Raw genomic sequence first — 19,741 nt, forward strand, 5'->3', positions numbered from 1 at the left:
TTGTGTATAAATTTGAATAAGGTACGAACAAAACAAAGTGAACGAGTCTCTCATGAAATGATACTGAAATGAGTATAAATATTAACTACCCTGCTTCCTATAAATATTAACTTTAAGAGACCTGCTTCCTGCCCACGAACACATTTAGTATGGTTGAAGCCGCTTTTAATTACAACGTCTTTCTCTTAAAGTAAGCGACTTCATTAATTAAACCACCCACTTCATTAAACACATGTCAGCACGAACCACCCACTTCATTAAACACAAACCGGTGCATATCAGGACGAAGTTGGTGGCCATTAAAGAGAAACTGTTAGGTCACCTAACGACTTCAATTGATTGTCGTCCGTGTGGTTGACGACTTTAATGAGGTGTCGTCCGCGTGAGTGACGACTTTGGCTTCACTCGGCCTGACACCATCACGCGCACGCAATTATTGCTTGACGACTGTGTTGTTGACTGTTGACTATGCACTGCTCCACCACCATGGATTCAGTGTAATTAATGGAGTGGCAGATATTCTCCTACTCCCTATGCCATGCACAACTAAAAATTTGCATGCATTCGTCCAAAATGGTGGCAGCCTTTACACCTTTAATTGAATGCTCTCACAACCACAAGCCACAGCCAACTTTTAAAATTTGATGGACAGTGCATTGTGGAAAATCACGTGAAGAGATTTCGAGTATTGGTTCAAATACTCTCAAGTAGCACATATTCATCACTTTGTGCATTCAACTTGGATTAGCAGTTTGAGGTTGCGCGCATTGGGAGAGTTTTCAACAGTTCACCACACATTTCTAAGCTTCTACTTTCAAGGTTCAATTATCTTTTAATATTTTGTTGTCAATTAATTTTCAGATTATGTTCTAATTTTTATTTTCAATTTCTAAACACGTTTAGCATGGCACAAAATGGACGTCTACCCCGGGATATGTCACTACTTCTAGAGATGGCAAATAAACCCGTGCCCGTGGGTATCACCCGAACCCGTCCCCGTTTTGACGGGGAATCCCCGCTTTGACTGGGTATGGGTATGGGTATGGGTAATACCCGAAATTTTCAACTGGAGATGGGGATGGGGATGGGGATATATATATACCCGCCCAAATACCCGTCCCCGCTTAAATTACTAAACTATTTATAATTTATTAAATAATCTAAAAAATATATATAAATAAATAATATATTTACACATAAAATATAATATAATATAATATAATATAATATAATATAATATAGTATATATACATATAAATAAAATATACTTTTATATATATATATATATATATATATATATATATATATATATTTACACATATACATGTAATATAATATAATATAATATAATATACATATAATATATATACATAATAATATAATATATATAATATATACGTATAAAACAAATTAATCATTTAACTAGTGAGATCTTTTATAAACAAATTTATAACATTACAAATTTATAAAAATTTAAAAGAAATATATATATATATATATATATATATATATATATATATATATATATATAAAAGCATAAAATATCTACGCATATACATATAATATATATACATAATAATATAATATATATTATTATATTTATATTATTATATAATATAATATAATATATACTTAAAATAAATATATATCTATAAAAATTTATATATATATATATATATATATATATATAAACATAAGATATCCACACATATAATATATATACATAGTAATAATAATATAATATATAATATAATATAATATATATAAATAATTATATATATATAAACATAAGATATCCACACATATAATATATATACATAGTAATATATAATATAATATAATATAATATAATATAATATATATATATATATAACATATTTCTCATTCTCTTTGTTTTTTGTTATACACTTTGTTTACTCTCTCAATTGTCTGGTTTGTTTTTCAAGATTTAATTTTGAAGGTAATTTTTCTTCTTCTTATTACATAATTTTTACTCTCTGTACATGGTTATGTTCAAATAGGTGTTCCTCAATTTCATTCTGTGAAATAATTTTTAGGTTACACATTTTATTATCTTTATTTATTTATTTATTTTCATGAAAATGTTTGACTCTTATTTTGTAGCTCTTCTTTTTGTTACTTTGGTTATACATTTTTTTACTCTCTTTTAATTGTTTGGCTTGTTCTTTAAGCTTTAAGCAGATCTTCAAGGTACTTTTCCTTTTATCATAATCTTAATTATACATTTTTTTTTCGTTATGTTATGTTCAAATGGATATTCTCAAATTTGGGTCACACATTTAATTATCTTTACTCATTTATGATAATTTTATTTATTATTTATTTTTTGTTTCATGATAATGTTTAATTCTCAATTTTAAGTGCTCAATTGCATAAATCCTTAATTTAATTCAAGATCAAAAGATGAAGAATCTATGTTTAAATTTGAATTATTATTAATTTAATTTTGTTATTTGTGCTATTTCGTTTAAGTGGTATAATATAAATTTTTAATAGTATAAAAAATATTTGAAATATTTTTAAACTTGATTATTGGTTTTCCTTTTATATTTTGTTAAAAAAGAAATTAACCTTTTTACTTTGTTTGATTTTTTTTTGTTACGTATGTTAGTTTCTAGAGAAAATGAGCACAGGAGATCAAGATTTGCAGGTACCAAGTCCACCACAGTGTTCACAACAACCAACTCCCTTTCAAAGTTCCAATAATGACAGTCAATCTCCATTGAATCCATCTACGCAAACACCTTCAGAAGTTCATGATGAAATACATTCAACAACACAAGTAGAGCCTGAGAAAGGGAAATTGAAAAGTGTTGTGTGGGAACACTTTGAAAAGATAAAAGTTGATGGAAAATACAAAGCTAAATGTAACTATTGCAAGAAACTGCTTGGTGGAGAAACAAAGAATGGAACAAAGCACTTGCACCATCATACAAACATATGTATTCAAAAGAAGGCTTTAGCAAAAGGAAAAGAGGGACAAAAAACACTTTTTTCTAAGATTTCAAGTGGCAAAAAGGAATTGGCTTGTGGAGCTTATAATGAAGAAAATGCCAAGAGGGAACTTACAACAATGATTATATTGCATGAATATCCATTGTCAATAGTGGACCATATTGGTTTTATTAGATTCGTGACAACAATTCAACCATTATTTCAACTTCCTTCACGAAATACGATAAAGAAAGAGATACTCGGCATCTATGAACATGAAAAACAAGTTGTTATGAAGTTGATAGATACAAATAAAGGAAGAATAGCAATTACATCGGATATGTGGACTGCAAGCAATCAAAAGAAAGGGTATATGTCTATCACAGCTCACTATATTGATGACAATTGGACATTGCAAAATATAATTTTGAGGTACACCTTTTTTAATTTATAAATTTTCCAGTAATTTTTTTATGCACCTCTAGAAAGATTATATGTCTTACAAAATATTGCTTAATTTATAGGTTCATTTATGTTCCCGCACCTCACACAGCTGATCGACTTTGCAATGTATTAGTTGATTGTTTGTTCGATTGGAATATTGATACAAAATTGTCTACTATCACTTTAGACAACTGCAGCACAAATGATAGCATGATTGAAAAAATTAAGGATAAGTTGAAGTTGGACACACTCATTAAGAAAGGGTCTTTGCTTCATATGCGTTGTTCAGCACATATCCTTAATTTGATTGTGAAAGAAGGGTTAGCCGTCCTAAAAGAAGGGGTGGAAAAAATTCGAGAAAGTGTAGCATATTGGACAGCAACTCCTAAAAGAATGGAAAATTTTGAGAAAACAGCTAGACAATTGCGAATTTCTTTCACTAAAAAGTTATGTTTGGATTGCCCAACTAGATGGAATTCTACTTACAAGATGCTTGATATTGCCATATGTTATAAGGATGTGTTTTTTAGGTTAAAGCAACGTGAAGCTCAATACACTTCTTTGCCAACTGATATGCAGTGGGAATTTGCAAAGGATGTTTGTCGAAGGCTAAAATTATTTAATGACATCACAGAAATCATTTCTGGCTCCAAATACCCAACTGCCAACATCTTTTTCCCAAAGATTTGTGAGATCAAGATTGCAATAAATGATTGGGTTAAATCTCCTGAGATAACCATTCAAAATATGGCAATACAAATGTTAAAGAAATTTGAAAGTTACTGGAGTGTTATTCATGATATATTGGCAATTGCTTCAGTTTTAGATCCAAGGTACAAGATGGACATGTTAGAATATTATTTTTATAAATTGTATGGTAATGATTTTGATCTGAAACTTAGTAGGATTCGTCAAATGTGCTATGATTTGGTTTTGGAATATCAATCAAAAAAGAATGAAACTTCTTCTTATAGAGCTACATCATTGGAGTTGGGAAAGGATGTTGATAATGATGCGAATGAATTTTTAGAGTTTATGGCAAAAAAGAAAAAATCTAGAACTACAGTTATGAAAACAGAGTTGGATTATTACTTGGAAGAAGATAATTTGCCGGTTACACAAGAATTTGATATCCTATCATGGTGGAAAACAAATGGGTTAAAGTTTCCAACCCTTCAAGCAATTGCAAGGGATGTTTTAGCTATTCCAATAACAACTGTAGCTTCTGAATCTGCTTTTAGTACTGGTGGTCAGATATTAACTTCTCACCGTAGTCGACTTCATCATATTACTATAGAGGCTTTGATGTGTACAAGAAGTTGGATATGGAACTCAAACCATCTAAGTAAGTTACTCAAATTTATTAATATTTTTTGTTAGTATTTTTTGTGAATTCTCATCTAATATTCTACATTTAGTGTTTGTAGGTGTTAAAAAATTAAAAGGAAAAGATGTTCTCATGAGTGAAAATGAATCTGATGAAGAAGGTACATTATATTCTAGTAATTAAAATTTTCAATTTCAATTATTATATCATATCTAATTTTTCATTTTTTTTCTATGTGTAGGTGGATCGAATGCAAATGAAACCACTGATCATTTGTAAAATTAATAAATATTTTGGTTATTATAAAATTTTAGTAATGTGTAATTTTTTAGCTTTTATATAATTATTTGAATTTTATTTAGTTGTTATTTGATACTTTAATTTGAGATTTATACTATTATAATATTTTTCTTAATATTTGACATCATGAAAATCAAAAAGAGTATGTTATTTTAATATTGAATATTTTGATAGTATCATGATTCCGTTGGTGTGATTTTTAAATTTTTTTTATAAAAAATATTTAATTGATATATGGAACAATAAAAAAATGGGTATGGGTATGGGTATAAGAAAATACCCGTTACCCGGTGGGGATGGGGATGGGTCAAAAGTTGTATACCCGTTGGGTTTGGGGATGGGGATGGGGATGAATTTTTATTATGGGGATGGGGATGGGATCATGATACCCGTACCCGCCCCGCCCCGTTGCCATCCCTAACTACTTCGGCTTCAACACGAACATATCACTCACGACTTATGGGAAGGACGGGAACGAGTTCTTAGACCGAGAAGAGCTGGAGTTTGGATACTAAACAACCAAGACATACTTGATCCCCGTGTCATAAATTTAATTCAACGGACTTGATTCGGACACGCCTTATATATCCCGAACATGGATGTCAACCACTTCCTCATCAGTTCTTTATTAGAAAGGTGGAGATCAGAAACTCACACATTTCACTTCCCCCATGGAGATACTACTGTGACACTAGAGGATGTAGCCGTCCTCCTTGGCCTACCGATAGACGGAGATGTGGTCACTGGTCCCACTACGGTTCAGGACATATTCGCCACCTTCCATGAACACCTAGGTGTCATCCCACCACCGACGGTGATAAGAGGGAACTCAATTAGAGTTTCTTGGTTAAACTCTACTTTCCAACAGCTTTCACCGAATGCAAACAATGAGGTTATTGCTCAATATGCGAGAGCGTACATTCTCACATTGATTGGAAGCATTTTAATGCCAGACACGTCTACAGCTAGGGTACATGTCATGTATCTACTTAGGCTAGCTGACTTAAATGTAGTCAGGAATTATAGTTGGGGGTCTGCAGTTTTGGCTTGCCTATATCATTGCCTAGATCATGGCATTCACCTACGCCAAGAAAATATTGGTGGATGCATGATCTTGTTACAATGTTGGGCTTGGGAGAGGATTACTACTATAGCCCCACAACTTCAACCTTTAAGTGATCAGGAGGTGGCTGATGGGGATGGTTTCCCTATCTGTAGAAGGTAAAAAGCTAACTTTTAAATTATTATTTTTTTGTCATTTAACTAACTTGAAATTGCTACATTTTTTTAGGTGGATGAATGTAACGCATCGGATAAATCCAGCTTCAATTTCAGTTACTGAATTTCGGTTGAGATTTGATCAACTACGTACAAGACATGTAATACTTAAGGTAACTCAAAGCTCTTTTTTTTAACATTTCAAACTAATGTCTACAATTTTGTTTCAGTTCTTGTGGAGGCCTTACACTCGACAAGAAGTTAGTCGATTGATTGTGGTTGACATCCCTCCGGTATCCAGAGCAAAAGTCCCAATAATTTGCTTCGCCACAGTAGAAATCCATCAGGCGGATAGGGTGAAGCGTCAGTTTGGTTTAAGACAAAACATTTCGCCTGAGCCGGTTAACCTGGATCAAGTTCACAGGGATGACTTGAGGGGAAGAAACGACAGAGATTGGGTAGGACATCATCACCAGTGGATTGCAATTTGGAATGATCGATAAAATCGGATCGTTCAAGATACACCTTTCAGCGGAAATGACCATTTGCGTGATGAAACATCGTATATGCAGTGGTACATAAACCACACTATCCGTTATATATCTCCATCGACAGAATCTTTCGACGATGAGGTTATTTATATTACAATGTTGTACATCTATTTATCATACATACTTATTCATAACAATAACCATGTTATTTATTTTACAGTACGATATGTTACAAGAACCTTCCCAGCCTGCTTCACAACCCTACACTGGCCATGTTGGGTCTTCTCCAGATTTCATACATCATCCCCAACCCTTTTTCAAACAGTCGCCTATGGGTTAGGGTCAAATGTTTGGACATTCACATCCTCAATTTGGCAACCCATCAAACACCTCATTCCAACACGTCCCTTCTCCATATGGTTTCTTCCCGCATCAGTCAAGTTATGGTGCTGGTCCATCACATATATTTGGCACCACAACCATGACACCACCATCTGCCTATTATCCAGGATCTTCATCATCAATGTCATTTTATCCTCCGCCAATGTCTTCCCAATCACCACAAATTCCGCAAAATGTCCAAAGTCATCAAGATGAAGATGATGATGATGACGATGATGAACCACAACAACAACAACCTCCAACACGTCCCAACAGACCCAGAAGAAGACCAACATGTGGAATTGGAGGACATAGATGACTGTTTTATTATTTTCTAGTAACTAAATTATTGTATTTTAATTTTTAATCAATTTAAAAATATATTATTTTTATTTTTATTTTAATTTTAATTTATTATATTTCTTGTGAAAAAAAAAACTCAAAATGAAGTCGTCATCTGCAAAGACGACTTCACAATGCGCCAAAACAAAATCGTTACCCTACCTGACGACTTTGTTTTTTAAAAAATAAATAAATAAATAAACCATTACCATGGAAGACGACTTCAGCCTCAAAGTCGTCCTCCCTCCTAGCGACATAACCCACTTTCGCAAAAAATAAAATAAAATTAAGGGACCCTTTTTTACAAATTCGAGTAAAAAGGGACCCCCAAATATAAAAAAGCCGTCTACCAGAGTCTAACCTTTGTATTTTTGCATAGTGTACTATTTATATTTGTCTACATAGTCTACATTTTGTAAGTTTTGGTTGTTTACTATTTATATTTTGTTTGTAGTCTAACATTTGTATCTTTAAAGAATCTACTATTTATATTTAGGTGTAATTAGTCGGATAATACTCACTTTTATTTGGATATGTCAGTTTGATACCCGCTTTTAAAAATGTGTCAATTAGGTCCCTTTGAGAAAAAAAGTATTAAAGTCATTAACGATATCGATATTTACAAAAGTGAAAGGAACCTAATTGAGATATTTTTTCAAAAGTTGGGACTCGATTGACACATTTTTAAAAGCGAGTACCAAACTGACACATCTGAAGCGAGTGAGTACTATCTGACTAATTAAACATTACATTTATATGCACCACGATCTATCATTTGTAGCTTTATATCGTTTACTCTTCACATTTTTTATATCGTTTAACGTTTGTATCTTTTTTAACTCTTTATATCTTCTATCATTTTTATTATTAGAGAATTAACTATTATATTTTTCTACATTTTTTACTCAATATTTCATTTAGAATTAAATTAAATTTCTTAATTTTAATTAACTAAATCTTAATATATTATTTAAAATATTAAATATATATATATATATATAAATAATTTAAATACATTTTTATCATAAAATCGATTAAAATATTATTATTGAATTTTATAAAATAAAATTTATATTAAATTTAATTATACTTTAATAATTTTACCAACTTTTGAAATATACTATAATTTTAGTAAATATAGAAGAAAATAAATATACTATAATTTTTAATTTTAAAATTCGATATTTCGTGCATTGTACGGATAAAAATACTAGTATCTATGTTACTATGTATATTTATGAAGCACGGATATTTTAATTTAAATCATATATTTGTGTGTGATGAAATATTTTATCATACTTATCTATGAAGTATTTGATTATTTATAATGATAATAATATTTTTTTTAAGTTAATAACTTTGATATATATGATTTACTTTACATTCATACAATAATAATTATATATTTATTATATTTATAAAAATGATCGTAATTTTTAAAATAAATATGTTTCCAACTTATATTAGTATTGTATTCGTGATGTATATAATAAGTCGATTTTGATTTTATATGAATGTATAAGCTATAAAATGATTTTGAATTCGCATAAACTTTTTATATATAATCTATGTAAAAGGAGATTTAAATTTAATGGTAGATTTTTTGAATACATTTTCTAATTATTTAAATACTTATTTGGTTAAATTACGGTATATATATTGCTTAGATTCAATGTTGCCCTTAATTTTTTTTTAATTTAATTTAGTTTTTTGTCTTTAATTTTTGAATTTCCATTTCTTTTCTATTAAGAGTTGGCGATGTTACTAATTTTAGCATAATGAAAATTGAAAACCATGACAAAATGATTTTACACATTTAACCGTTTCCCTATTCGCTTAATTAGCAAAAATGATATTTTTAATAGGGATAATAATATCTCAAAAGCAAAAATATTTTTTTTGCAAGAATATAAACTTTTTTTATGTTGCCTTTCTTTTATATTAAATTTAAGTGAGGGGTTTTGTTATTGATTGATGAATTCAAATAAAATTATTTTAAATTTGCAACAAATGAATGCATAAATTAAAAGAATCGTTTTTTTTATGTAAACATTTCTTATTTTTGTAAAAACCACCAAAATCAAACAGTAACACAAATTATAGTTGTACAACTAGGGAATGGAATCAAAAGATGTCTTGGTCCCAACATATATTCTTATAATCATGTCCTCCCACTTGAAGGGAAGCCATATTCAACCAACTAAACCACTATATATCCCATCAAATTTAAGTCACTCAACCAATGATTTTGTTTCAATTTGTTTCTATTATATTCTAGGACTTTTTTTCTTCTTCTTTTAAACATCTTAGCTCTCAAATCCCAATTGAGATTTGTTACACCAGCAACAACAAGCTAAGTAGGGTTTCATGATCATTCAAAATATATATGATGGAGCAAGACAAGGTACAAGATTGAGATTACCATGTTCCTCCTAATCTATCAACAATTACAAAACACACACATTTCAACATGTTAAAACATGACATGGCCCTCACAATAGGACAAAGAAGAAGAGGAAAAAAAGATTGGTTCATATAATTGAAGTGCCAAAAGGTGATAGGGTTCAGACAAAAGGGAAAACAATTGCTATAATTAATAAAGAAGGAAGGGTAACACATGGAAGCACAAAAGAAGGCTTCAATGAGGGGACACTGCCCTAAATGCTTCTTTTTTTTCTTTTATTTTTTTTCAGAACATTGTTTCACATATAAATGTGGTGACTTTTCAAACCTAAGTTTGTGTTTTTCTTGGTCTTTGAAGTCTAGTTTCGTTCTCAGATCTGAAATGTAGGAGTTATTTAAAGAAGTTTTAATTTAAGTGTGAATCATGAATATACGTATATGTTTGCTTGTTCTTAGGTAGAATTAAACATGTGCTAATTCCATTTACATTACTAAATTTTCCTATTTTACATCATTGCTTTAAGTAACTATTTATTTGTTCAAATAACTAATAACTAAGAGGCAAGACAAGTTTTATTTGAGAAGACTTGAACAAACAATTAACCTCATAACATCGATGTTTTTACTTGACATGGGTAAACGTTTTTTGTTCGAGGCGGAGAAAGTAAGATTTGCAAGAACTATGATAATGAGTGTTAAATTTCTGATGTTGATTGAGAAAAGATTCACTTACAAAGTTTTTTGATGCTCAAAATGTTAAGAATTTAAAGACTATTTGTATGTGATAATATAGGGTGTGATGAAAAATTGATAAGAATTTAGACTATTGTATGTAATAATACAGTGTATGATGAAAAAAAATAAGTGTCTATTCCCTATGACGATAACTTGTATTTATAAATTTTTTGAATCCATGAATAAATTGCTTGAACATATGTAGTTACGCTAAACAATATTTTCTACCTAGAATTTTTAAAGATTATCAATTATCATTTTTTGAGTTGTTTGATGATAAAAGTATCTTATATAATCAATTTTGAATATCTTGGAGTCTTTTTTTTTAATATAGTTAATAATTTCACACAACTTAAAAGTCGAACTAAAAATAATTTAAATATATATTTCTCCATCAATCTCTCTCTATAGCATTTTTTAACGATAAGTTCGTAAGAAAATTATGAGCTAAAAATTGAACAAGATCACAAAAGCAGTTATTGACCCTACCAATGTTAACTTAACAAACTTTTGATCGGAATATTGGCGATATTTGTGGGAATGGAGAAATGATTCCAAAAAAAAATTCACATTCCCTTTGCCCTCGACCAGGAGACTTGTTTTGATAAGGTCAAGGACAATTTAAATACATATTTTTTTATTTAACCCCTTTGAGTTAGAGGTGCCTTTTATGAAAAAAACAACAACGAACCTTTGAATTGTTGATGTTATCTCAACAAACTTGAGGTTAGAACATTTTTTTGATATATCTAATAGCCCCATATTGGTTAAGAACTAAGACTCTGGGCCATTTAAATATATTTTTCACCTAAACCCCTTAAAGCTGGGCAAAACCTATCAAACTAGATTTTTTCAAATTCATTTTATGTAATTCTAGAAATTTTAGAGAGTTGTTTTCGTTCTCTTTAATTATTAGATTCTCATGAAATTTCTCAAGTTTAATTGATGTAGATTCCTTATCATATTTTTTTTTACTTTTTATCATATTTTTTGTACTTTTTATCATATTTTTTAATATAAATTTATCACATTTAACCTATTCAGAAAAGGATAAATTTATCAATGTCCAGTGGTATACGGTAGACAAATTTATCACATGCAAGAGGAAAACATATTACTTAAAAAAGATAGAAAATGAACTTATTCCAAAGAAGTAATTGATCGGTCCAAAATATTTCCTAACTCCTCAATTTCACCATGGTACAATTTTATTTTAAAAATTGTGAGAAATTGTAGATGAAAATTGAGATAGAAACAAGAATGCGACTAAGAGATGTGACACGGAAGAGATACATGAAAGAAAGAAGAAAAAAATGAGAGACTATGCTTGAGATTTTAAGAAAAAATAAATAAAATATCAATCTAATAATATAATAATATATAAATATAATTTTAAAATATACATGAAAAAATTATGGGGGAATTGTGGCTTACTACGTCACGTAAAAGGTCCGCTAATGCTCTAAAGTTTCTTTTAAAGCCAAAATTATAACAAAATTATAAACTCCACAGCATACAATAACTTAAAGAGGTTAATCAACCATAATAATACACTATAACAAAATCTTTCATTAATAACAAATTTTAGTGATATAAAATATTTTAATCATTACAGTGACAAATTTAGATACTAACTTACAAAATAAAAAATTATTCATCAGTAAAATAGTTACTATTATAAATAAAAAATTATAATTAGTCTAAAAAATTATCTATCAAGATTTTAGTTACTAAAGAAATTAGTTTATAAATTGGTTATTAAAAATTAGTTAAGGTTTTAAATATCAAAAAAGTTAATTTATGAATTAGTCTCTAATTAATTAATGACCAATTATAGTTTATAAATTAGTCTCTAATTAAAAATCTTTAAAAAATATGCTTAATTAGTTTGTATTTAATAATAAGTTTTATAATTTAGAAGAAAAGGGTGTAAATGCGGGCGAAAACTTGAAAACTGGCTCGCAAAATATATTCCATTTACCAAACGCAACATATAATTTCTTAACATGAGAATAGAAATCTCAATTAAATCTAAAATGTTATTTTATTTCTAAATAAACGATGCTAAATCAATATGTAATATTTTATTTAAATGTGTGGCGAACGTAGTAGTAAGTTGTAATAATGTAAGAATATATTTTATCACGTTGATAAATATCCCATGACAATACCATATTCTTTTCTTGATTAATCGTGGTTAATTTTATTTTAATTTTATAAAATATATAAGTACGACAAAGATAATTATTTTAGTATATATTTTTTAAATATATTTTTTTTTCTTTTTGAAGAGTGGAAATGAGGAAGAGTTAAAAAAAAGAGTGAAATTTTTGAATTAAAAGAAAGTGAGTACAAAGTGAAAAAAAATGAATAACTTTTCTTTCTTTTTTTTTCACTTTTTATTAATCTAAACTAACACAGTTTCTTTTAAATCCCGGCTTTACTCTAAATCTAAATAAATTCTTAGTTTTATTTTTTGGTTTTTTTAGTTAAAGTTGTTTTTTTTACTTTTATTTTAGTTTTTTTAAGTTGTTTCTCATATTTTTCTTGAATAACTAGTGAGGAGACCTTGATTGAGTGAAGATAGTTTCTACCAGATTTTTATTTTTGATTAAATATATTTTTTTTTTCTTAACTTTTAAGTAAATTTTGGAATTAGTTAATTTTAAAATTTTGGATCAATATAATCCTTATCTTTCGAAATATGTAAATTTAATTATTGTAATCAAATTTTGTTAAGTTTAGTTGACATTTCAAACATATTTCATAATAATATTTGACTTAACATTAAAGTAAAAATGTGTCAAACATAATAACAATTCAAATACAATCATGAAATACGTACGAAACATCAAATAAATCAAATAAACTTTGATTAAAACGACTAAATTTACGTATTTCGAAAGATGAAGAATTAAATTAGTTCAAAGTTTCAAAATTGACTAATTCCAAAATTTACTGAAAGTTAAGAGATCAAAAATATATTTAACCCTTTTATTTTTTTCATTAAGTCTTCTTTTACTCTAAAATATTTCGTTCTTATTTTCTTTTTAACTCTTATTAAGAATGTTTTAAGTTTTCTAATGTTTAACCAATTGAAAAATATATTATCTAAACTAATTCAACTTCTGATTAATATCTTGATTGCTTGAGTGATGTTTTTCTATTTGTTGGAATTTTTTTATTGCATTTTCAACTTTCTTGGATGTAATTATATTTTCAAGACTAATTTCTTTTAAATAATTTTATATTATTAATCATATGTGGATTTCGTTATATTGTTTTAAAAAACGTGGAGAAAAATTGAAAAAGAAAAGAATCTGCAACCGACTTTAAAAAACGTGGAGAAAAATTTGTTAGAAGTTGCAAAATTGTAATTGAATTTCAGTTGATAATATGGTCAAACATTTTGGGAGGAGTGTATGTCAAAACTTTTCATACTTCAAGAAAACTCACAAAAACATGTTAAATTAGAGACGGACCTTTGTTGGTCAGGGGCATGGCCCCCAAAATTTTTATTTATTTTTTAAATATATGTAATACAGTATATTAATGAAATTACATTAGATAAATTTTAATTTTTTTATAAAATATAATATTGAATGATAATAAATAATAACATATAAAATTAAATATGTTTTTTTATGTTCTCTTTTATTGTCTTTTAAATTTATCATATATTGTATTCATCTTTTAGTTTTGGTGTATTTTTCTTTTTGAAAAATAAAAATAAAAAGTTAGACACAAATTTATTCTTCGGCTTCTATTTCTCATATGTCCTCTTTTGTCTCCTGAAGATAAAAAATACAACTCTTTTTTCTTTGTGAAATATTAGTTTAATAGTTAGTTTCTTTTTATTATATGAGTTTTTCTTTTTGTATTTTTTTATGAATATAGAAATTAAAGTTATGTATTATATGTTTTTTTCATAATCATTTCTTAATTGTAACTTGATTATTATAGATTTTTTTCCAGTAATTCGTCTCTTAATTTTTTATTAGATATTGATAAATTATTTTTAGTTTTAAATTTCTTTTTCAAACAATCTAGATGGATGAGGAATAAAATAATATATTTTTTTAAGAGTTAGAATGGAGATACTAAAATTATATAAATAAAGATAGATATACTTCTTCACATGTTTTCAAACATGACACTAAAGATTCAATTGTTGAGTTAGATGAACCATCTCTTAAGATTCAAAAATTTAGAGATGTGAAAATTTATATTAATTATTTGAAATTTATTTAAAAAACAAAAAGTTCTCAAATATGAAAATATTAAATGAAAGAGATGAAATTATAAAATTTATTTAAAATAGGTAAATACAATTTCAAAAATATCATTTTCCAAAAAAAAACACAAAAGGAGATTTCAATATTAAATTATATATTTTTATTATATTAAAAATAATAATTAAATATATAAATTTTAAATATATTATTTTGACTGTCATTATTTTTTAAGATGCGTGAGTATATTAAATTAAAATTTTTAAAACAAATGCTTAATTAGTTTGTATTAAATAATATTTTATAAAATTCAGATGAAAAAGGTGTAAATGAGATCGAAAACTTGAAAGCAACACATCCATTTCTTAACATGAGAATAAAAATCAATTAAATCAAAAATGTTATTTTATTTCCGAATCAACGATGCTAAATCAATATATAATATTTTATTTAAATTTGTGGCAAAACATATTAATAAATTATAATAATATAAAATATATATTTTATCACTTCCATAAATATCTCATGATAATACCATATCATTGTTTTCTTGCTTAATCGTCGTCGATATTTTATTTTAATTTTATAAAATATATGAGTATGACAATTAAGATGATTAATTTTAGAGATGTCAAAATGGATTCCAACCTTCTGAGTTAATCTGGCTTAATACGGTTCGAGTTGGGTTGGATTGGAAAAAATTCAATTTTTTTTAAAATGAGTTTAATTGAACTTGATCCACTTAACCCACGAACATTTTTTTTATAATTTTAATTTTTTTTGTTATAATTATTTACTATTTCTAATTATATAATTATATTGGTTCACAATTTCCTATTTTGAAATGATAGAATGTTGCTCAATAATTTTGAATAGTTTTAATGTTTAATTAATTTGTTTGTCAAGTTATATATGTTGATATTTTAATATTTAACTATTATTTTTATAATAATATTTCGAGAATTAGGTAAACATTTGATTTCACTATTATAAAAAATAAATTATAAATTGTAAAAAAAAATCGTGAGTCAACTTATTAACCCACCAACCTGTGGTAAATCGAATCAGGTTATAAAATTTTTTAAAAAGTTAACCGAATTGAGCTGACTTTCTCTTGGTTCAACCCATGATAAACCAACATGTGAGCTGTGTTTGCTTACTTTGATATGCCTAATTATTTTAGTATGTATTTTTCAAAAGTTTTTTTTTTCTTTTTAAAGTGTAAAAGATAAAGAATAATTAAAAAAAGTGAAAATTTGAATTACCTAGATGAAAAAGAGAACAATCGGAAAGTGAAAAGAAATAAATAACTTTAGTTTTTTTTTTCAATTTTTTTTCTTGAAAACTAACTTTCTTTTTCACATCCTAGCTTTTACTTTCAATCCATACAAACCCTTAATCTTTTGTTTTTTTTCTTCTTTAGTTCAAGTTATTTTTTTACTTTGATTTTAGTTTTTCTTAAAGTTGTTTCTTATATTTTTCTTAAATCACTAGTGAGACCATGATTGAGTGAAGATAGTTTCTACCAATTTTTTTTTTTTAATAATTCCTCTTTTACTCTAAAATATTTCTATCTCACTAAAATATTAAGTTTTCTAATGTTTAACCAATTGAAAAATATATTATCTAAACTAGTTCAACTTCTGATCAATATCTTGATTGCTTGAGTGATTTTTTTAGTTATTGCATTTTTTTATGCATTCTCAACTTTCTTGGATGTAATTATATTTTCAAGACTAAAAAAAATGTTTAAATAATTTTATATTATCAATCATCTGTACATTTGGTTATATTGTTTTTTAAAAATGTGGAGAAAAATTAAAGAAAAAAAAAGAATCTTCAACCGACTTTATATTGTGACTTGCTTTAAATATAGATATGAATGATTGTACGATTAATATTTGTTGTAAGATCTTATTACTTTATACACAATTTTGTCAAAGCGCACAAAAGAAAAACAAATTAAGTGGTAATACATCAACAACAAACAACAAAATAATTATAGTTTGGAAGTACCCAAACACTAATTTTGATAATCAATATCCAAATATCTTATGACTGTTTTCAACATTGATGCTTCCAATTTCAAACCAAATCCCAAGGATTGAAATTGAATGGTCTATATTCATTCTGCTCAATACCTATTATAATACTTTATCATTTTAAAAACAAAACTATATTATTTTTCTCTCAAAAATAAATAATTGTTACTTATAATTAAAGAGATACTGTAACATGTTATATTTATGGTGCATGATCATAGTTATAAAATATTCGGTCTAAATGAGTCAAAGCCTAACAAAATTTACTTTCAAATATGAAATTCGGATTACTTGATCCCACCTAAGTTCAGTTAATATAATTAATTATTATTAACTTTTTGTTATATTATTATTTAATATTAAATATTTTATTCGTAATATTTTATTAACATAAATATTGGAGAATATTTTGTAGATGGATCTTTCATCTTGTTTCTCTTGAGAGTTGGACTATCCAGTCCATTTTTTCAGAGATCACTGACTCACCTCAAAGATTATGGCCAGGATAAAAACAACATATTAAAAAAATTAATTTTCATAACGTGTATTTAATATAATTAAGTTTTTAATTGAATTGTATTATTTTATTAAATGTTAAAAATATTTTTTAATTTTTAATAAGTATCTGTTTGAGTTTTTTATACATGAAAATACGATCATTCCTGACATTGTATAGTTAATATTAAACTCTAAATTTAAGTATAGACATACCATGATATATTTATTTAAAGTTTTAAATATAACTACAAATGCAAATATACCTAATAATTTATTATTATTATTATTATTATTAAATTAAAATATACTGAATTTTCTTAAAAATAATTAAAACTTTATCTTTATTAAAATTGTTCTTAATTATCTTCATTAAAATATAGATACATTCTAATCATAATTATTTTTATAAACTAATTAAAAGAATATGTAACATCTTTTGGTTTTATATATATATCATAATTTCAGTAAAAATCTGTCATAAGACTAGTATCACCTTTTCTAATTGTGAGGGACATAAAAACCACATCAATATAAAATACCAATATTTTGATTCGGTATGTATCCTTGAAAAATTCAATGCATCTATAAAAAAATTAAGAACACCTAACAAATCTTTTGATTAGACATGTATCCCTTATTTTCATAAAATGGTTCGAATCAATATTAATAGATAAAGTATAAAACAAGTTAACAAACTTTGTCCATATCGAAATAAATTTCCTTACATGTTTTTTATTAGGAAAATGATATGTTAACAAAGTTTTTCTTACAAATTTTTTACAAATTACTAATTTGGGTAAAAAAATATTATTTTATTACTTTATTTTAGTTTAAAAAAAAAATATTTTAATTCTATTTAAGGAAAGTTTGTCAACTTTGTCAAAATACTTTTTATCAAAAAATCATTTTCCTTTTTATTATTAAACCAGATGAAAGAAGTTAATATTCCTTAAAAGAGATAATAACTACTTTAATGTTTGTTGAATGGTTAAGAAAAACACTCACATTATATTTTAACCTTGATAATAATGACCCAAATTCTTAATAAAGTTGTTAAGTGGATTATGATTTTGGATCGAGCCATTAGCTTGTTAAAAATTTGATAAGGTTACCCTGTGTTTACATAGAGCATTTCAACAATGCTTAGAAATTGAAATGTTTTGTATTTGAATTGCTTATAATTAAATTCAATTCATTTTTTTAAATACCTTGTTTGGATAAGAAAATTAAAATACCTTACATTTCCATTTCTTGTTTGAAAAAAAAATAAATTTATTGTGAGATAAAATTTAATTTTAACAATATTTATTTTACGCTTAATTATGTTTTGAGTTCATGATAAATTTGGAAACATGCTCGACAACCCAGATGGGTCGGGCAGACCCAACTACGCAACCGAATTGGTTAGACCCAACAACCCACCCGAGCTGGACCGACTGGGAAGCCCAGCCAAGCTGGGTGGCCCGATGATCTAAAGGCCTGACGGCCCATACTGCACGATTGTGCCGTCAAGTTCGTCAATATGGCCCGGTCAAACTCGTCTAGGTCATTGGCCCAATGCTCCAGACGGGTCCGACGACCCGAACGGGCCTGACGACCTGGACGGGCCCGACGAGTTGAACGAGCCCGACAATCCGGACGAGGCCGAATACCCGGACGAGGTCGAATACCCAGACGGGTCCGTACACCCAGACGAGCCCAAAGACCCGGATGGGTCCGACGACTAGGATGGGCCCGAGGACCCAGACGGGCATGACGACTTGGACACGTTCGACGACCTAGACGGGCCCGACAACTCGTACGAGCCCTTTCAAACCGTCGAGTTCGTCCGGATAGTCTGGCCCGTATGAGTCATCGGGCCCGTCTGGATCGTCGGGACGGTCTAGGTCATTGGGCACGTCCGGGTCATCATTCTCGTCCGGGTCATCGGGCCCGTTCGGGTCGTCGGGCCTGTTTGGGTCGTTAGACGTGTAAAAGTCGTCGGGCCCATTCGAGTCGTCGCGCTCGTTCGGGTCCTCGGGCCCATCCTAGTCGTCGGACCTGTACGGTTCTTCGATCCCATATGGGTGTATGGGCCCAATGATTTGGAAGGGCTCGTCCGGGTCGTTGGGCCCGTTCGGGTTGTTGGGCCCGTCCAGGTCGTCGGGATCGTCTGGGTTGTCTGGCCTGTCTAGGTCGTCAGGCCCGTCCGAATCATCGGGCTCGTCTGGATCGTCGGGCCTGTTTGGGTCATCAGACCTGTTTGGGTTATCGGACCCGTTTGGGTCGTCAGGCCCGTCCGGTTCATCGGACACGTCCCGATCGTCGGGCACGTCCGGTTCGTCGTGCCTGTCCGGATCGTCTAGAATGTAAGGTTGAGTAAGAAGAATTTCA

The 19,741-nt window shown here is 28.4% G+C and overlaps 1 protein-coding gene across 1 annotated transcript; it reads left to right on the plus strand.

Annotated features, from left to right (window-relative positions):
• Window positions 1-5,621: 5,621 nt before the first annotated feature.
• On the plus strand, window positions 5,622-7,075 carry LOC114195087 (protein MAIN-LIKE 1-like). Its single transcript, XM_028085483.1, has 5 exons — window positions 5,622-6,247; window positions 6,318-6,417; window positions 6,475-6,702; window positions 6,817-6,876; window positions 6,956-7,075. Exons 1-5 carry the CDS (start codon window positions 5,622-5,624, stop codon window positions 7,073-7,075), a joined length of 1,134 nt encoding a protein of 377 aa, XP_027941284.1.
• The last annotated feature ends 12,666 nt before the right edge of the window (window positions 7,076-19,741 follow it).

The sequence above is a fragment of the Vigna unguiculata genome, chromosome 8 (assembly GCF_004118075.2).
Source record: "Vigna unguiculata cultivar IT97K-499-35 chromosome 8, ASM411807v1, whole genome shotgun sequence".
NCBI classification, from domain to species: domain Eukaryota; kingdom Viridiplantae; phylum Streptophyta; class Magnoliopsida; order Fabales; family Fabaceae; genus Vigna; species Vigna unguiculata.

What these genes read in the sequence shown, in the direction of transcription:
- LOC114195087 (XM_028085483.1), top strand. Translation starts at nt 5,622, where the DNA reads ATGGATGTCAACCACTTCCTCATCAGTTCTTTATTAGAAAGGTGGAGA. An exon ending in GAAGAAACGACAGAGATTGG is followed by an intron (nt 6,703 to 6,816) that starts GTAGGACATCAT and finishes TCGTATATGCAG; the next exon opens with TGGTACATAAACCACACTAT. An exon ending in CAGAATCTTTCGACGATGAG is followed by an intron (nt 6,877 to 6,955) that starts GTTATTTATATT and finishes TTTATTTTACAG; the next exon opens with TACGATATGTTACAAGAACC.